Below are 19190 nucleotides of genomic sequence, written 5' to 3' on the forward strand. Positions count from 1 at the left end.
ATTAATTTTTAACGGGAGGTGGAGACAGATAGGGAGAACATGGTGTACAACATTTGAAGGCAATAATAGTGATATTAGCCTAAAAACAACGTAATTAATTAAAAAAAAAAAACTCATAAACTCTCTATAAGCACAACGTTCCTGACTTCTGTTTGCAAACATTTTCAGAAATGGGGACATGGACGTTGAGCCAATATGTTGTATGATTTAATGTCATTATGCCTTTTCGTTTCTTGCATTAAGTTAGACGCTAGTTAGCTTGCTAACAGTTATACTACACTAACAGAAACAATCAGCTATTCATTTTTAATGGAAGGTGGTGATGTGTAGCCTCGAGCTAGCTAAAAAAAACTCGTCGCTAAGTTGTGACCAAAAAGTGCAACATGAAGTTTGCTTCATTGATGTTCAACCAATAATATGTGTTTGTTCAATATAAACAATAAATAGCCATAAAAACCCTGTCGATAATGACTTGGCGCCATTAGCCTCGTGAAGCTAACTGCTGCTAACAGCTGATGTCACAGTTTTGCATGACTTCCTGTGTCATAAACACCATCTCAACGAGAACAAGTCACGCAAACTGAAAGTAGCTTTTAAAGCTACGAAACCTTCACCTGCACAGATGTGTCTCATTTATCTGCCAGCTGTCAATCACCCCCCCCCCCCCACCTCTTCCCCCTCCTCTCTTTCCTCCCCCTCCTCTCCGTCCTCCCCCTCCTCTCCCTCTCTCTCTCTCAGTCTGTGGATGCTACGGTTCATGGAGCTCCATCCTCCCACGGTAAGGGACGTATTTATTCATTCATTCATTTATCTCACACCAAACTCCATAGAAAAAATATGCAATTTAACACTTGATTACTTGAATCTAATTTCCAGTTTTTAGTTTTATTCTCTCAAACACAGTGAGAAACCAGAACACACTCCTATGATGATTTAACCGGAGCCGAATTGAAGAAAGAGACATATATAAATTTATCTAATGTTTATTTTTTATTCTGCACATTTATTTTTTTTTTTTGATTATTTTTAAATAACTTGTTTTTTTCCCATGAGGTTTGGTTTAGTGACTGGCTTTGTTAATATATTGATCACTTTATTGGAGCTCACGGGCCATGGGCCACGTATTGATCAGATAAAATGACCTAATTCACAGCTGACTGTAAATAAACACAGAGGAAATACGATGAAAAGAGGTTCAGGTGAACTCTGTTTAGTAAAGACTGTAACAGACATTTTATTCTAATTTTGATTAAATCCTGCACTCAGTTGCAGGTTTTACAGGACAGATGGAAATAAACTGATTTGTTAATGAAGACTTTTGTGGATTAAATCTCAGCGGTAGACTCTGAAATACCTTCAGACGTTTTATTTCTTTCCTTCTATTTTTTTGTATTGTGCTGTAAATCTGGTCCTTGGAAAGATTCTGAAGATTTAATACTCAGACAGATTCATCTGATCTTTCAAAGATTCCTCCGTTCAGAAGACGTTTATTATCCTTTGACCCTGAATCTGTCACAAACCGTTCATTAGTGTGAACATTGGCGGCCATGTTTGTTTGTACATTTAATTTATTATAAGCCAATACTAGTTCACCAGGGAGGAAACATCTCATCACTCCACCAGTTGGCAGTAGTCATCACTCAAAAGAGGAAGAGCTACTGTTAGCTGGGAGGCTAGGAGGCTAGGAAGAGCTACTGTTAGCTCGGAGGCTAGGAAGAGCTACTGTTAGCTGGGAGGCTAGGAAGAGCTACTATTAGCTGGGAGGCTAGGAAAAGCTACTGTTAGCTGGGCGGCTAGGAGGTTATGAAGAGCTACTGTTAGCTAGGAGGCTGGAAGGCTAGGAGGCTAGAAATACTTACAATTAGGTAGGAGCATTGGGAGCTAAGAGGAGCTACTGTTAGCTGGGAGGAGAAAAACAAGAGTTTGGATGAGGAGTAAGAAACAGAAGAAGAGATAATGTCCTCCTCCTCAGGTCTGAGAGGCCACGCCCCCTTTACTCTGTGGACGTTTAGTCCTTGATCTAATTTAATCAGGTTCATTCATGATGGACAGAGAGAGATTAGTTCCAGGATCAGGATGGAGATGATTTAACATGGAGGTCAGTGGTGGAGCCTCTAGTGGAGGAACGAGGAACTGTAACCTCCCCCCATCCTTCCTTCCATCCTTTCTTCCTTCCTTCCTTCCATCCATCCATCCTTCCTTCCATCCTTCCTTCCTTCCATCCATCCATCCATCCATCCTTCCTTCCTTCCTTAAATCCTTCCTTTCATCCTTCCTTCCTTCCTTCCTTCCATCCTTCCTTTCATCCATCCTTCCATCCATCCTTCCTTCCATCTTTCCTTCCATCCATCCAGAAGAAAGAGGAGGAGGAAAAAGAGGAGGAGGAGGAGTTTATTTGTGCTGTACATTTACAACAAATTGCAGCGTCTGATGTGTTTTCATGGGTCACTGCATCACGCAGCTTTAACACACTTGTCGTTTTTAATCAAACTCAGTAACCGTGGCAACGAGCTGAAAGGAGCCCGGAGACGTTTCTGGTGGAGGTTATAAAGAAGTAGCTTCATCTGGCCTCCACCCACATTAAACACACATTAAACTCACATTAAACACACATTAAACACACATTAAACACACATTAAACTCACATTAAACGCACATGTGTCTCTTTGTGGTGGTTGTGGGGCACTGACTAATGCAGGGGTGGTATGAAGTGTGAGTAGGACCTTCAGACACACACATATGAACTCCCGTATGCACACACACATGCAGGTGTTGGCATTACTTTACTATTTTTGTCAACAACCTTCAAAGATGCGCTACACACAACAAGACGATGCTCAGTCAAACATGTGGTTAAAGTGGAGAACATGTACTGGTGGTTATTGTCGGACTCTCATCTCTCACCACAGCTGATCTGAATGTAATACGTCACATCCCTCCACCCAGACCAGACAGTCCTGTTTTAACCTGGTAACAGGATTCAATCATTCTAAAATCATTTGTAACTCTGTAAGTCACAGTATAAAGCCTCAAAGCTGCTCCAAGTTTAAGTCTCTTTGGACAAAAACTTGACAAAACTGTGCGAAAGTATAAGTGGTTGGAGGTCCAGGGGTCCAGGGGTCCAAGGGTCCAGGGGTCCAGGGGTCCAGGGGTCCAGGGGTCCAAGGGTCAGGGGTCCAGGGGTCCAGAGGTCCAGGGGTCTAGTGGTCCAGGGGTCCAGGGGTCCAGAGGTCCAGAGGTCCAGGGGTCCAGGAGTCCAGGGGTCCAGAGGTCCAGAGGTCCAGGGGTCCAGGAGTCCAGGGGTCCAGAGGTCCAGGGGTCTAGTGGTCTAGGGGTCCAGGGGTCCAGAGGTCCAGAGGTCCAGGGGTCCAGGAGTCCAGGGGTCCAGAGGTCCAGAGGTCCAGGGGTCCAGAGGTCCAGAGGTCCAGGGGTCCAGGGGTCCAGGGGTCCAGAGGTCCAGAGGTCCAGGGGTCCAAGGGTCCAGGGGTCCAGAGGTCCAGGGGTCCAGAGGTCCAAGGGTCCAGAGGTCCAGGGGTCCAGAGGTCCAAGGGTCTAGAGGTCCAGAGGTCCAGGGGTCCAGAGGTCCAAGGGTCCAGGGGTCCAGGGGTCCAGGGGTCCAAGGGTCTAGAGGTCCAGAGGTCCAGGGGTCCAGAGGTCCAGGGGTCCGGGGGTCCAGGGGTCCAGGGGTCCAGAGGTCCAGGGGTCCAGAGGTCCAGGGGTCCAGGGGTCCAGAGGTCCAAGGGTCTAGAGGTCCAGAGGTCCAGGGGTCCAGAGGTCCAAGGGTCCAGGGGTCCAGGGGTCCAGGGGTCCAAGGGTCTAGAGGTCCAGAGGTCCAGGGGTCCAGAGGTCCAAGGGTCCAGGGGTCCAGGGGTCCAGGGGTCCAGAGGTCCAGGGGTCCAGAGGTCTAGGGGTCCAGGGGTCCAGGGGTCCAGGGGTCCAGGGGTCCAAGGGTCTAGAGGTCCAGTGGTCCAGGGGTCCAGAGGTCCAAGGGTCCAGGGGTCCAGGGGTCCAGGGGTCCAGGGGTCCAGAGGTCCAGGGGTCCAGGGGTCCAGGGGTCCAGAGGTCTAGGGGTCCAGGGGTCCAGGGGTCCAAGGGTCCAGGGGTCCAGGGGTCCAGGGGTCCAGGGGTCCAAGGGTCTAGAGGTCCAGAGGTCCAGGGGTCCAGAGGTCCAAGGGTCCAGGGGTCCAGGGGTCCAGGGGTCCAGAGGTCCAGGGGTCCAGGGGTCCAGGGGTCCAGAGGTCTAGGGGTCCAGGGGTCCAGGGGTCCAGGGGTCCAGAGGTCTAGGGGTCCAGGGGTCCAGGGGTCCAGGGGTCCAGAGGTCCAGGGGTCCAGAGGTCCAGGGGTCCAGGGGTCCAGAGGTCTAGGGGTCCAGGGGTCCAGAGGTCTAGGGGTCCAGGGGTCCAGAGGTCCAGGGGTCCAGGGGTCCAGGGGTCCAGAGGTCTAGGGGTCCAGGGGTCCAGGGGTCCAAGGGTCCAGGGGTCCAGGGGTCCAGGGGTCCAGGGGTCCAGGGTCCAGAGGTCCAGGGGTCCAGGGTCCAGGGTCCAGAGGGTCCAGGGGTCCAGGGGTCCAGAGGTCCAGGGTCCAGGGGTCCAGGGGTCCAGGGTCCAGAGGGTCCAGGTCCAGGGGTCCAGGGGTCCAGGGGTCCAGAGGTCAGGGGTCCAGGGTCCAGGGGTCCAGGGTCCAGGGGTCAGGGGTCCAGGGTCCAGGGGTCCAGAGGTCTAGGGGTCCAGGGGTCCAGGGGTCCAGAGGTCCAGGGGTCCAGAGGTCCAGGGGTCCAGAGGTCCAGAGGTCTAGGGGTCCAGGGGTCCAGGGGTCCAGGGGTCCAGGGGTGTGTAGAATATTTCTTGTGACCCACCATGAATGACCTGTGGCTCAAATGAGCCAAGAAAACAAAATACAGTCGCACACATGTTTAGAACAGGAACAGGAAGTGTCCTAGGACGCACTACCTAGGACACACTACCTAGGACGCACTACCTAGGACACACTACCTAGGACGCACTACCTAGGACGCACTACCTAGGACACACTACCTAGGACACATTACCTAGGACACACTACCAGGCCTGGGTCCTCCACAGTTCAACTCATCATCAACCAGAGACAAACAGAGACAAACAGAGACAGCCATGGACGTGGTGCTAAGACGTTCCAGCTTCGTCTTCTTCTTCTTAGTTTTTGTAGGCTAGATGCTACGTTAGCGTAGCGTCATGACCTCTGACTGGGTGGGCGATACTGGGAACTGTGGTATCGATCTGATACCAGTAAATACAAGGCTAGTATTGTTCTGACACCAATACTGACCTTGGTATCAATACTATGGATATTTAGATCGATACCTCCAGCCAGTCAGATTTCACACCAGTGTTGTGGTTGTTTTGTGTCTCTGTGTAATTTTGTGGTATTGTTGTGTCTCTTTTGTATCTGTTGTCTTTCTGTTGTGCAGTATCCACAGCATCACGGTCTCAGTCCTCTTAGAACATGGACACAGGACACAAGATGTCCATGTCCAGGCTCCGTAGATGTTTGGACTGTCCTCCGTCCATCTAGAGTGGTTTATGCTGTTGTCATGGCAACGGGAGGACAGGATGGAGAGATGTGAACCATGGGAGTAACTTTCCGACCTGGATCAGTCTGTCTACAGGAGACTCTGGGAGGAGGTTTTAGAGCAGAACGTCAAGTAGTGATTCAGCTCTTCTTTTAGAACGTCTGCAGAACCTGGAGAACATTCCTCAATGTTCCTCAATGTCTCATCAGACGTTTCCTAAAGGTCCTGCTGTCTCCCAGAGGAGGACAGACGTGAAAAAAAAAAAAAAAAAAAAAAAAAACAGACAAAATTAAATTACACTTTGAAAGAACGAACAGTCAAATATTTCGACAAATGTCTTTATTTCCTGTTCCACTCATTTAGAGGTTCGACCCGGGTCAGTGTGTGTCTGTTATTGTTGGACCTTTCATAAATATCCAGTAGCGTGTGTTGTCGTGATGTGACTGGTAGTATTGTGTTTGTACTTTTCAAATAAAATATTTGAGGAAAAAAAAGAGCTGTCAAACCATTAAACCTTCTAATCAGATTAATCTCCTTCATGTTTAATCGCAAACAGACTCCAGGAACAAGAGAATATATCTGCAGTGAACGTGTTGATTCAACACAACTCAACAACTTTTTGTGTCTTTCTTTGTCCACCATGTGTCCACATGAATGTGTCCCTGTTGCTACGGAGACAAACTAACTTGTGGACATTGTCCAACCAGAGGAGAGCTGACGCTTCTTATTGAGAACAGTGTCTCCCAGTGAACAGTGGCTGCAGGAGTGGACACATATTAGCAGCAGCATTGGCAGCTTGTCTTTGTCTTGGTTTGTCTTGGTTTGTCTCCAGCTGTTAGCCGCGTTAGCCCAAGTGCTAGCAGAATCCCCGACTAACGTATGCTTGGCTTGGTTCATGTGCTGTTTGAAGCTGGAAAGAAAACTCCTTCCTGCAGAGTGTGATGATACTTTATGTGTCTCCACTGGTCCCTCTTGGTGTCTTTGTCCTCAAATGTCCCATGGAGAGGACCAACGTGCTGTTTAGCGTCTTCCATCTTTATGGGTTGGTTCTGCTGCCTGTCACTACCGGATCAGCTGGTGCTAACGCTAACGCTACTTGGACAAACTGAGACACGTTCACAGTCGTTCTGCTGCAGATGCTTCATTAATCACATTCATCAGATTCATTTTGACTCTAATTAACTAAACTTTTAAGTTCATCTAACTTTTCATATTCATTTCGTACATTATGTGCGCTGCTAATTAGCTTGCTAACTGTTAGCCTAGTATTAATGCGACGCTGCTAACCGTCTCCAGCAGGTGGCGATGGCGCCCGAGGCCCAGTACCCCTTCCCCACCGTGGATGTGCCCGACCACGCCCACTACACCATCGGCTCCGTCATCCTGGTCATCGGCATCACTGGGATGGTCGGGAACTTCCTGGTCATTTACGCCTTCAGCCGGTACGTCGCCTCGGTTCCTGTAACGTTTAATGATGTTCATTTCCTACACTTTTTTTTCTTAGGTTTAAGAAGAATTAGTGTGTTATGGTAGGATGTTAGAGACTAACATTTTTTTAATGTTCCTGAGTTAAATCCAGATGAATGAATGTCTCATATCTGGTTCTGGTCTCATATCTGGTTCCTGGTCTCATATCTGGTTCCTGGTCCTTAAACTAATGTAAACATGTATTTGTCACATTAGAACATCATCAACATCATCACATTAGAAACATCAGGACACTTGTTCTTCTTCATGGTTCCTGATAAACCAGATCAGAGGGGGGACCTTGTAGACCACATTAGACCCTGATCAGACCTGAGGATGTTTCCACATGACAGTAAACCTCACTGAGAGGAACCAGGACACCAAGTTACCACACATGGTTCCTGGTTCCTATAGACGGTTCATAACAACAACACAAACAAACTGAATCTGTGCATCTAAACAATCAGGACAGAAGATCAGGACGTTTTATCGAGCGAACTCTTTCCATCTTTTATCCTCCAGAAAACATCTTTGTCTGAAACAAACTGTCTTGAAGAAGCGTCTCGTATTGATCGCTGCCGTTCTGGGACGGGTATTGACCCTCCTCCATTGATTAACCGTTAGAGCTGAAGATGCACTCGCAGGTTTTTCCACTAAAACTTCAATGTCCGAAGCTTCAGCGTCAGAAACTGTTTCAGAGTTTTTCTCTTGTTTGTTGTTTACTGTCAGGTTTTTGGTTAAGTGTGTCGATCAGGGAAATGCTCACATCTGAGAAACAAAATCAAAATAAATATAGACGTGGAAAAATGACTTCAGTGTTTATTTCAGTTGGTAGAAGGTTAGCGTAGCTGGTTTGTGTCCGTTGCATTAGACTGGAATCAACCAATCATGTTTCAGATTGAGTTTAGGACCACCCACCTCATTAACATGTCGTTAGCCTAATAGCATAATTGTCTAAGTAACAAGAACAAAAAATTAAAAATAAATTATTATTAGCAGCACGTTGGTATTTTTATTGAAGCAGGAACAATAACTCAAACATTGACTTGGTCAGTTATGCTATTAAGCTAACGATGTACCAAAGATAAAACAAACTCCAAATAAACGATGATGTACAGAGATGTAGAAACTGTTTCAAGGCTTATTTATTCTTCATTTATGTTTTTGTTGAAGGAGTCGCAGCCTGCGGACGCCAGCCAACATGTTCATCATTAACCTGGCCATCACAGACCTCCTGATGTGCGTCACCCAGGCTCCCATCTTCTTCACCACCAGCATGAACAAGAGGTGGATCTTTGGAGAGAAAGGTACCGACTGCACATGCTCAGAAAACCACAGAGATACGTGGGCCCTTTAGAGTCTGTCCTCATGATTCTACATCAGCTATGAACCACATGGAGACTGGACTCATAGAATCTGGACCTTTAGTCTCCATCTAGTGGTCTAATGGCGCTACTACAGATAATACACACAATGCAGCCATCTAGTAGTGAGAGTTAGCTTAGCATTGATATGTAGCATGTAGCCTTGGTGACTGTTAGCTTAGCACTGCTATATAGCATGTAGCCTTGGTGACTGTTAGCTTATCACTGCTATGTAGCATGTATCTTTGGTGACTGTTAGCTTAACATTGCTATGTAGCATGTAGCTTTGGTGACTGTTTGCTTAGCACTGCTATGTAGCATGTAGCCTTGGTGGCTGTTAGCTTAGCATTGATATGTAGCACGTAGTCTTGGTGACTGTTAGCATTGCTATGTAGCATGTAGCCTTGGTGGCTGTTAGCTTAGCATTGATATGTAGCACGTAGCCTTGGTGACTGTTAGCTTAGCATTGATATGTAGCACGTAACCTTGGTGACTGTTAGCTTAGCATTGATATGTAGCATTGATATGTAGCACATAGCCTTGGTGACTGTTAGCATTGCTATGTAGCATGTAACCTTGGTGACTGTTAGCTTAGCATTGATATGTAGCACATAGCCTTGGTGACTGTTAGCATTGCTATGTAGCATGTAACCTTGGTGACTGTTAGCTTAGCATTGATATGTAGCACATAGCCTTGGTGACTGTTAGCATTGCTATGCAGCATGTAGCCTTGGTGGCTGTTAGCTTAGCATTGATATGTAGCACATAGCCTTGGTGACTGTTAGCATTGATATGTAGCACGTAGCCTTGGTGACTGTTAGCATTGCTATGCAGCATGTAGCCTTGGTGACTGTTAGCATTGATATGTAGCACGTAGCCTTGGTGACTGTTAGCTTAGCATTGATATGTAGCACGTAGCCTTGGTGACTGTTAGCTTAGCATCGCTATGCAGCATGTAACCTTGGTGACTGTTAGCTTAGCATTGATATGTAGCATTGATATGTAGCACATAGCCTTGGTGACTGTTAGCATTGCTATGTAGCATGTAACCTTGGTGACTGTTAGCTTAGCATTGATATGTAGCACATAGCCTTGGTGACTGTTAGCATTGCTATGTAGCATGTAACCTTGGTAACTGTTAGCTTAGCATTGATATGTAGCACATAGCCTTGGTGACTGTTAGCATTGCTATGCAGCATGTAGCCTTGGTGGCTGTTAACTTAGCATTGATATGTAGCACGTAGCCTTGGTGACTGTTAGCATTGCTATGCAGCATGTAGCCTTGGTGGCTGTTAACTTAGCATTGATATGTAGCACGTAGCCTTGGTGACTGTTAGCATTGCTATGCAGCATGTAGCCTTGGTGGCTGTTAGCTTAGCATTGATATGTAGCACGTAGCCTTGGTGACTGTTAGCATTGCTATGCAGCATGTAGGTTGAACTGTGTGTGCGCTGCCTCCTGTAGTGGATCAGTGGGTTTAGGTTTGTGTTCATAGGTTTGAATCTCTTCCTGGTCGTGTCGGGTGTTTTTCAGGCTGTGAGCTCTACGCTTTCTGTGGCGCTCTCTTCGGTATCTGCTCCATGATCACCCTGACGGTGATCGCGATCGACCGCTACTTCGTCATCACCCGACCTCTGACCTCCATCGGCGTGTTGTCACGGAAACGGGCCCTGGTCATCCTCGTGACGGCCTGGGCCTACTCGCTGGGCTGGAGCCTGCCGCCATTCTTCGGCTGGAGTGAGGACACAGACACACACCTGCACTGACACACTGAATCCTCTCATGTTGTGTGTTCTGACCCTCTGATTTTAGGACGTACTCCTAAGAACAAGTGTTCATTGTCTCTGTCCGATGTAACAACAACAAAGGTTCGGCAGCTCTTTGGCTCAGGAGCAATAAAAACACAAACTACATAAAAAAACTACAGCAGCTACACACAAACAAACACAATATAGACAATTAAAGAAGATAGTAGCACAGAAATGAATGGAACTGGTACAATGAGGAAAAAATATTACAGCATTTAAATCACAATTAAACTATAGTGTAAATAGTATTTATGTTTGTGCAAATAAACTAATGAAGTGGGTGGACTGGAGGAGGAATATAAAGACAAATATAAATTGAGGGAAGGTTGAAGGTGAGAGGGATTTGACGGCTTCAGGGTAGAAGCTGGTTTTTAGTCTATTAGTTGTGGATTTAGATTATATCCAGGGTGGGTTCAGTCTGTGGGAACGTGACTGGTTTTCTGTCGGAGCCTTCAGGAATAACGTTACGCAGAGTTAACTGACTGCTAATACTCAGCCTTCATTAGCCCAGACGTCCACACCTCAGCTCTGCTGCCTTCACAGGAGAGCAGGAGAAAATCAGTGGTTTATGTAACAAACAGGATTTCATGGCTTCATCTGGTTTTATTTTTCACATCTGCTGCTGTTTCTGAATCACCTGGTCCAGTTCAGACACGTTTAAAGTTCACATCTGTCCAGGATCAAATCAATGAATGAGTTTAGGTTCAGGAGTAAGATTTGATCTCATTTGATTTGATTTGAGCTGAAACACTATTAGCATCAACATTAGCTTCACAGCTGACGTGTAAATGAGCTTTGAGTATCAATAGGTAGCACCAGCCTTTCCATCACCATTAGCATTTAAATTAGCATTTAAATTAGCATCACCATTAGCATGTGCTCTAAACTCTACCGCTGTCGTCTGGTTGTTTCTTTGTTCTTCCTCTGCTCTGAGCCTCATTAATCAGAGTTATCAGTGTAAACGTGTGTAATGTCTGATGTTATGAGGTTCTGTTGTGTAGAACGTTGTATTTAAGAAGCTAAACACTGAGTTCATGCTGAACTCCTCCTCATGCTGCAGCTGCTTCTCATAATGAGACGTGGAAAAGTGAATGCAATAAATCCTCCTCAGCTTCCAAACACGAACCCAGTTTTTACATGAGACGGGACTGAATGTTCTCACCAGGACACGTGGAAGAACATTTCTCTGCTTTTAGGAACAGGATCTTTTTCTTCTCAGCCAACACATGGATTTAACCTGTATGTGTGAAATGTTTCCACTGAATCCAGACGTTACTTCACAGAGAAACACACAAACTGAACAAACTTTAACAAACACACGTCCTGAATGTATTTGAACCAGGGAGGTGAATATTAACTCATCGTGTGGTGTCGTCTTTGTGTCCATGGCTTCGTCCACCAGGCGCCTACGTCCCCGAGGGTCTTCTGACTTCCTGTACGTGGGACTACATGACCTTCACCCCGTCGGTGCGAGCGTACACCATGCTGCTCTTCATCTTCGTCTTCTTCCTGCCGCTCTTCATCATCATCTACTGCTACGTCTTTATCTTCCGGGCCATCCGCAGCACCAACCAGTCAGTCCCACGTCCTCCACCCACTGCTGTTTTATTGGATGTTTAGGGCGCTAGCGTCTTTGCAGCAGGTTACGTTGGGTGTCTGTGTGTGTGCAGGGCGGTGGGGAAGATTAACGGCAGCATCCACAGTCACAGTAACTCCCGGGACTCGGTGAAGAGCCTCAGCCGGCTGCAGAACGAGTGGAAGATGGCGAAGATCGCTCTGATCGTCATCCTGCTCTACGTCATCTCCTGGTCGCCCTACTCCACCGTCGCCCTCACCGCCTTCGCTGGGTCAGAATTACGTTATTAAACCCAATCTATTCACTACAGCAGCTCAAAGTGTCCCAGTGTTCAGAACAGATTATAGTATGAATGCACACATCAGTGTAAGGAATCTATAAAAATGCACACAGGTGTAAGTAGAGATGTGTAATAACACTGAGGTTTTGCACAGCAGGACAATATTGCACGAGTCCAATGAATATATAAAGAAATATGTAAAAGTATATGAAAAGAAAGTTTTTATCTGCATAAATATGGGTTATTGAACAGAAGGAGTTCATTCATTAAATCAATGAAACACGAAAACTAAATGTCAGAGTGAGAACAGCTGCAGTTCCTCTGATGTCCACTAGATGCTAAGACTTGAAATAAACAGAAAAAGACGTGACCAGGTCATTATATGTAAAGTGCATATTAATTACATATTAAATAAACACAAATGGGATTTATCGGCATGAAATGGTGATAATAAAGCAGTGAGTATAGTTTCCATAGAAACCATCACAACACCAGGTGCATAATAACAGTAACGTAGTAGCTGTATCAGGCAGAATGAGGCTGATTAAGATGTTAGACAAAGACCTGGATAAGAGAACTAATCCAAGGGTCTGACCAGCCCAGATCCTGGTTCTGGTTCAGGTCCTGTTATCCAGGTCCTGGGTTCAGGTTTCTGCTGGTCCTGGTTTATCCTGGTTCAGGTTGGTCTGGTCCTGGTCTCTAGTCCTGTTTCGTCCGGTCCCCCCCCCCCCCCCCCCCAGTCCTGGTCCTGGTCCTGGTTCCTTCAGGTTGTCCTGTAGGTCTGGTCCTGGTCCTGGTCCTGGTCCAGGTCCTGGTCCTGGTCCTGGTCTAGGTCCTGTTTCAGGTCCTGGTCCTGGTCCTGGTCCTGGTCTAGGTCCTGTTTCAGTTCCTGGTCCTGGTTCTCGTTCAGGTCCTGGTCCTGGTCCAGGCTCTGGTCCTGGTCCTGGTCCTGGTCCTGGTCCTGGTCTAGGTCCTGTTTCAGTTCCTGGTCCTGGTTCTCGTTCAGGTCCTGGTCCTGGTCCAGGCTCTGGTCCTGGTCCAGTCGGTCCTGGTCCTGGTCTAGGTCCTGTTTCAGGTCTGGCCTGGTCTGCCCTGGTCCTGCCTGGTCTGGTCCAGTCGGTTCCTGTCCGGTCCCTGGTCCTGGTCCGTCTGGTCTGTGCTCACCGTGTTGCCGCTGCGCTTGTTTCTCCTGCAGATACGCAGACATGTTGACTCCCTACATGAACTCTGTGCCGGCCGTCATCGCTAAGGCCTCCGCCATCCACAACCCCATCATTTACGCCATCACACACCCAAAGTACAGGTAACTGGAGTCCAGGTGTGAACACTGATCTGGTGTCAGTCCACATGTGGAGGTGGTCACAATGGTGGTCCCATTGTAGACCACTTACTGACCTCATTCATCCACTGGTAGAAATGAACCTGAATAAAAAAGTGGTAGGTAGAGATTCATCAGAGGCAGCAGCTGATACAATATTCTACTGACCACATGGTGGCGCTGCTGCTCATTTACACCAGACTGAGACCAGATCTCCAGTTCTGTCTGGAGACACATGTGGAGGCACATTTTATTTTTGATTTTTGCGTCCTCCAGTCCACCTCCTGATCTCTGTGCAGGATAGCGTTGGCCAAGTACATCCCCTTCCTGGGCGTCTTACTGTGTGTCCACCCCCGCGACCTTCGCTCGGCCAGCAGCAGCTTCATGTCCACTCGCCGCTCCACGGTCACCAGCCAGACGTCCGACATCAGCAGCCACTTCAGGAGGCACAGCACCACCAAGTCCCGCCTGTCCTCCGCCTCCGACAGCGAATCGGTGACCTCCCAGTCGTCATGGTAACCAGGGGATTGATGGTCTGGTTGTGTTGGGGTCTTACCTGTGGTGTCTCTGCAGGGTCTGACAGACACCGAGGCCGACCTGTCCAGCATGAGCTCCAGACCGGCCAGCCGCCAGGTCTCCTGTGACATCAGCAGAGACACCGCCGAGCTACCGGACTTCAAACCCTCGTCCAGCTTCAAATCTAAGATGAAGAGTCACGACTCGGGCATCTTTGAAAAGGTAAAGAGGCAGAGGAGGGTTATCTGACAATAATAGTTCACTGACAGAAAATTTTACCTGACGCTGAATGTTTCTGAGGAACAACAGCACAGATTTGTCAGGTCAATCAGGTCATGAACTTTAAATTACGGGATGACTGTTCTGTGTCCTCACGTCCTCCAAGTCTGAAGTTTGAGATCATACCTGAGAAACGTCCTCTGGTTGAACTGACGTCTCTAAAACAAGATGGCAGCTCCTGTTTCTGCACTTGGCTTCACTTTTATATAATACGAGGAGCTAGAGACATGTTGACATGGATGAAGGACGTCTTAGAGGCGCTGTGGCTTAGTTGGTCAAAGCGCCTGTCTAGTAAACAGGAGATCCTGGGTTCAAATCCCAGCACCGCCTTTGTATTTATAACATCTTAGAACCCAGACTGGTCTGGACTCCCTCTTTTCAAGCTAGAGGTCTGGAGTAATTGGTCCTGCAGGACGTAGGTGACCCCACTCTGAGCCAAGACTGTGCGGAAACAGGAGCTGCCGTATTAGAGAGAGGACGTATCTCAAGCTTCAGGTGGTGACTTTGCTACAAAACGTTCAAGCTAGATGTTGGTGTCTCCACAATAACCTGCTCCTTCAAAACATGCAGCAGTTTTTTTTTTTCACTTTTGTACAAGAGGATGAGGTGGAAACTCATCAGCATATCCCACCGAGAGAGTCCAGACCAGTCTGGTTCCTTCTGAATGTCCTCTATAATGTAAAGGCACTGCTGGGATTTGAACCCAGGATCTCCTGTTTACTAGACAGCCGCTTTGACCAACTAAACTACAGCGCCTGACAAACGCTGATGTGTCTCCACTTCTTTCACAGGTTTCTGACGTCTGTAAAACGAGACGGCAGCTCCTGTTTTCTGTATATACGCCAATGTGCCTCCACGTCTTTACAAAGACGTGGAGGCACATTGGCGTATATCATGACCCAGCAACGTTCCGGCGCTGTGGCTTAGTTGGTCCAAGCGCCTGTCTAGTAAACAGGAGCTCCTGGGTTCAAATCCCAGCAGTGCCTTTATGTTATAGATTACACAAACACGTCTCAGCTGTGTGTTCTGACTGAACTGACTCCTGGTAACCTCCAAACCCAGACTGGTCCATCAGATTTCCTGCTCCTTTACACCATCAGACCCTACAGAGAGGGTCCAGACCAGAAGAAGCATTCAAAGAACTGGTCTTGTAGACTTTTCGCTACTCATCCGAGTAGCTTCTTCATTTCTCAGAGACTAGTGGGACGTTGAGGTTTGAATAGGAAACGATGGGTAAAAACCACTGTTCTACGGAGGCAGCTGCTGCTGATGACAGCTTCATTAGAGCATCATTCATAGGGGCAGGAGCTTAGTCCTACGTCATGTTTGACCGTGTTAACATACAGCTTGTATAGTGACCTCCTCCACCAGTTAGACCACAGGGTCCGCGAGCTGCTCTGCATACGAGGATATCTGGTGGCAGATATCGGGCAGATATCAGGATTTATTCTAACCACCAGAGGAGAGTCGACCCGGGTCTGATAATCGATGTGAAGGGGGTAATAGTGAGGTCACAGAGAGTCATTGGCTCTAGACCTGCATCTTAAACAGACTGAGTTCAAACCAGCCTGGTTTACAAGCCACATGTCAGAGCTGTGTTTATTATAAATGTCCTCGATCATTTAAAGGCACTCAGCTCCTCATATCTACCGTCTCCCAGCGAAGAGCCAGTCTACATGTAGCTACTATGCTGGTCCTCTCCCAGTGGAGCCTTTCATATCACCTCTGGGGATCTGTCATGTCCGTCCTTATATCCGTCTATATGCTTAGTGTGGTAGAAAAAACTACAGTAAAGACAGACTTAAAGGCGCTGCTGGGATTTGAACCCAGGATCTCCTGTTTACTAGACAGGCGCTTTGACCAACTAAGCCACAGCGCCTCTCTGAGACAACTCACGCTACATTTTACAAGTTTTTCAATGAAAAGATGGATGCAGCCTAAAAGTGAAGCCAAAATCTAGTGCAACAGGAGGCGGCCATCTTGTCCTGATGACCAGTAGAACCTGGTGTCATCATTATGACATGACCATGAGTTCATGCAACTACATGGATCAAAACTAAAGATGTATTTCTAAGTTTAGGTATTGATTGATTGTTCATAATGAAAGTTTGTCAGGATTCAAACCAGAGTTGCTGATGTTTGCTGATGAGTCTCCACAAACACCAAAGGTTTCTGACGACTCTAAAACAAGATGGCAGCTTCTGTTTCTGCAGCATTTTGACTTGACGTCTGTAAAGCAGGAGGAGACATGTTGACATGGAGGAACAGCAACGTTCAGGCGCTGTGGCTTAGTTGGTCAAAGCGCCTGTCTAGTAAACAGGAGATCCTGGGTTCAAATCCCAGCAGTGCCTTTATATTTGGAACAGACAGATCATTAAGCTTCATGGTATCAGCTTCAAAACAACCAAAGAAGTAATTCAGAGCAGGAGAAGAACGCCTCTCTGAACTCCTCCGTTTACAGTCAGAACATCCCTGTTTAAAGTCTGGATTCAGGACTCCAGCCAAAAACTGGACCTTCAGAGCTGACAAATATCTCACCACGAAAACCTGTATCATGTAGTGAGCTCAACCCGTCCGGAGTTCCTCTACTGATCCACAACAGTGATGATCTGGATCAGCTCAGTGACTGAACCAGGTTTGTGTTGTTGTGGGTTCCAAGGCAGCAAAACCATCACAACCATGAGGCTGATCCACAAAGACTGATTCTCCTCAGATATGAAGAAGAAAAGTCAAACACATCAAAGAGACGCCATCAGACAAAGGACTGCAGATTAAATACATGTGTAAATTACTCATCAATGACTCAGTTATTTCTCCTGGAAGATGCGTTGACGCCGTAACGCTCTTCTAGTGATTTGGGCTCCGATCTCAATCAGGTCTTCAATGAAAGGACACGTGATTCTTTCCTGAACAGCTGATTGGCCGGTGGGCGGAGCCTTTTATGGGATTCAGATAGATCCTGAAAGTTACCCTGACCTGAAGCAGGTCAGCTGTTCAGAGTCAGTTACCATGGTAACGTAGCTCCATAAGAATGAAACCAGAAACCCAGAGTTAACCCTGAAGGATCCTCCATAGTCTGTGATCCTGCTCCATGATACAGGCCTCAGGTTTATTGTTTCATGTTTCATGTTTTAATGTTTCATGTTTCATGTTTCATGTGTCATGTTTCATGTTTTAATGTTTCATGTTTCATGTTTCATGTGTCATGTGAGTGACGTCTTTCATCTTCTTTGTTTTCAGTCATCCTTTGATGCTGATCTCTCCACAGCAGGAGTCAGTGAACGCAGCAGCAGCGTGAGTCTACACAAACCACAGCATCTACACAGCATCTACACAACATCTACACAACATCTACACAAACCACAGCATCTACACAACATCTACACAACATCTACACAAACCACAACATCTACACAGCATCTACACAGCATCTACACAACATCTACACAACATCTACACAAACCACAGCATCTACACAACATCTACACAACATCTACACAAACCACAACATCTACACAACATCTACACAGTTGTGTTGTTTTCTGGCCATCTTGTGTCTCTTTGTTGACTTTAACTTCCTTCACAGCTGTTTTATGTGTGTTTGTGTAAGTTGTGAGTCTCTTTGCTGTGGTTGTGTTTAGTTTGTGGTTATTTTCCAAACTGTTGTCGTTATTGTGAGTCTTTTTCTGGTAGTTGTGTCCCTCTTTGTTGTAGTTTTACATCTTTCATAATATAACATTTATTTTGTGTTTCTTTTGTGTCTTTTATGGTAATGTTGCATCTCTTTTTGATAGTTACATTTGTTGTTGTAGTTTTGTGTATTTTTGGGTCATTGTCTGTGTTTGCTGCCTTTCCCTGGTCGTTTTGTGGTCGTTTTGTTTTGAACGTGTGTCTTCTCTGTGACAGGGCGGAGACTTCGCTGACGGACACATGATGAGAGGCGCGATTGGTCGAATCCCGAGCATCGTCATCACCTCTGAGACCAGCAGCTTCCTTCCCATTGGTCGAAATAGCTCCCGCACAACGCGACCCAAGACGACCAATGGCAGCACGGGGGCGGGGCCAGCATAGAGCCACGCCCCCTCCCATGAAGCTCAGAAACAAATCATCAGAGGAGCAGATTTAACATTTTGTACCTCGTTTCTCCACGGTTCTTGTTCCAGATTTATACGGAGATCCTCATGTGTTGAGAACGAGCTTCTGACTTTTTTAAACCAATGAAATAACTTCTTATAGAGCAACTTAATAGCAGGTAATATAGGCGACACCTTCAGAGGTTTCTTCGTAAACATGATTCAAAACATCCTTAAAGTAGATGAAGAACCCGATAAACAGAAATATGAGACTAGAATGAGTGAACGTTGAGGTCAGAGAGGAGCCAGAGTCCATGTGGATCCTTTTCTGGTTTAGTTTCTATAAATCAGTCTCCATCTTATCACGTTCTCTGGTGGAAACATCTAGATACATGTCAGTTTGTTCTAATGTCCTCTATAATATAAAGGCACCGCTGGGATTTGAACCCAGGATCTCCTGTTTACTAGACAGGTGCTTTGACCAACTAAGCCACGGCGCCTCTCTGATCCTCTCATTGTACAAAAGTGAAGCCAAAGTGTTGCAGAGCCAGGAGCTGTCATCTTGTTTAAGAGACGTCAGTTTGACCCAGACGACGTTTCTCTAGTTCGATCTGAAACTTCAGACTTGAAGTGTGTGATGACAACAGATGAAAGGAGCTTTTTGAGGAGCTCAGAAAAAGAGTTGTTGTTGCTCATCAGGCTGGAAAAGGTTCCACAACCATCTGTAAAGAGTCTGGAAGCCACAAATAATCCACAGAGAGTCAGACAGATTGAAGACGACTGTTCCCCTCCACAGGAGTGGTCCACCAACAAACATCACTCCATCATAGTGGGAGAGGAACCAGAGGAACCCAGGGGAACTTCTAAGCAGCTAAAGGCCTCTCTCACATTGCTACTGGATCATTTTAGTCTCATGTTTCTCTTTCAGGACTTGTGTGAAAATCCTCTGATGTTTTAAATC

At 46.7% G+C, this 19190-nt stretch overlaps 1 protein-coding gene and 6 non-coding genes across 7 annotated transcripts; 4 read left to right on the forward strand and 3 right to left on the reverse strand.

The window, feature by feature from the left end:
- The first annotated feature begins 755 nt into the window (after window positions 1-755).
- Window positions 756-18975, forward strand: LOC125018506 (melanopsin-A-like). The gene is made up of 11 exons (XM_047602473.1): window positions 756-778; window positions 6845-6990; window positions 8189-8322; window positions 9913-10116; window positions 11590-11761; window positions 11858-12034; window positions 13239-13346; window positions 13661-13856; window positions 13935-14099; window positions 17397-17450; window positions 18063-18975. The coding sequence occupies exons 1-11, from the start codon at window positions 758-760 to the stop codon at window positions 18225-18227; spliced, it is 1542 nt and encodes a 513-aa protein (XP_047458429.1). The 5' UTR covers window positions 756-757; the 3' UTR covers window positions 18228-18975.
- On the forward strand, window positions 14413-14486 carry trnat-agu. Its single transcript has one exon. It is a non-coding gene; the product is annotated as a tRNA-Thr (tRNA).
- Window positions 14839-14912, reverse strand: trnat-agu. The gene has a single exon. It is a non-coding gene; the product is annotated as a tRNA-Thr (tRNA).
- On the forward strand, window positions 15069-15142 carry trnat-agu. The gene has a single exon. It is a non-coding gene; the product is annotated as a tRNA-Thr (tRNA).
- trnat-agu lies at window positions 15962-16035 on the reverse strand. Its single transcript has one exon. It is a non-coding gene; the product is annotated as a tRNA-Thr (tRNA).
- trnat-agu lies at window positions 16434-16507 on the forward strand. Its single transcript has one exon. It is a non-coding gene; the product is annotated as a tRNA-Thr (tRNA).
- trnat-agu lies at window positions 18656-18729 on the reverse strand. Its single transcript has one exon. It is a non-coding gene; the product is annotated as a tRNA-Thr (tRNA).
- Window positions 18976-19190: the final 215 nt, after the last annotated feature.

This window comes from Mugil cephalus, chromosome 13 (genome assembly GCF_022458985.1).
Source record: "Mugil cephalus isolate CIBA_MC_2020 chromosome 13, CIBA_Mcephalus_1.1, whole genome shotgun sequence".
NCBI classification, from domain to species: Eukaryota; Metazoa; Chordata; class Actinopteri; order Mugiliformes; family Mugilidae; genus Mugil; species Mugil cephalus.

What these genes read in the sequence shown, in the direction of transcription:
- LOC125018506 (XM_047602473.1), top strand. Translation starts at nt 758, where the DNA reads ATGGAGCTCCATCCTCCCACG. An exon ending in CCGCCTCCGACAGCGAATCG is followed by an intron (nt 13,857 to 13,934) that starts GTGACCTCCCAG and finishes GTGTCTCTGCAG; the next exon opens with GGTCTGACAGACACCGAGGC. An exon ending in TCAGTGAACGCAGCAGCAGC is followed by an intron (nt 17,451 to 18,062) that starts GTGAGTCTACAC and finishes TCTCTGTGACAG; the next exon opens with GGCGGAGACTTCGCTGACGG.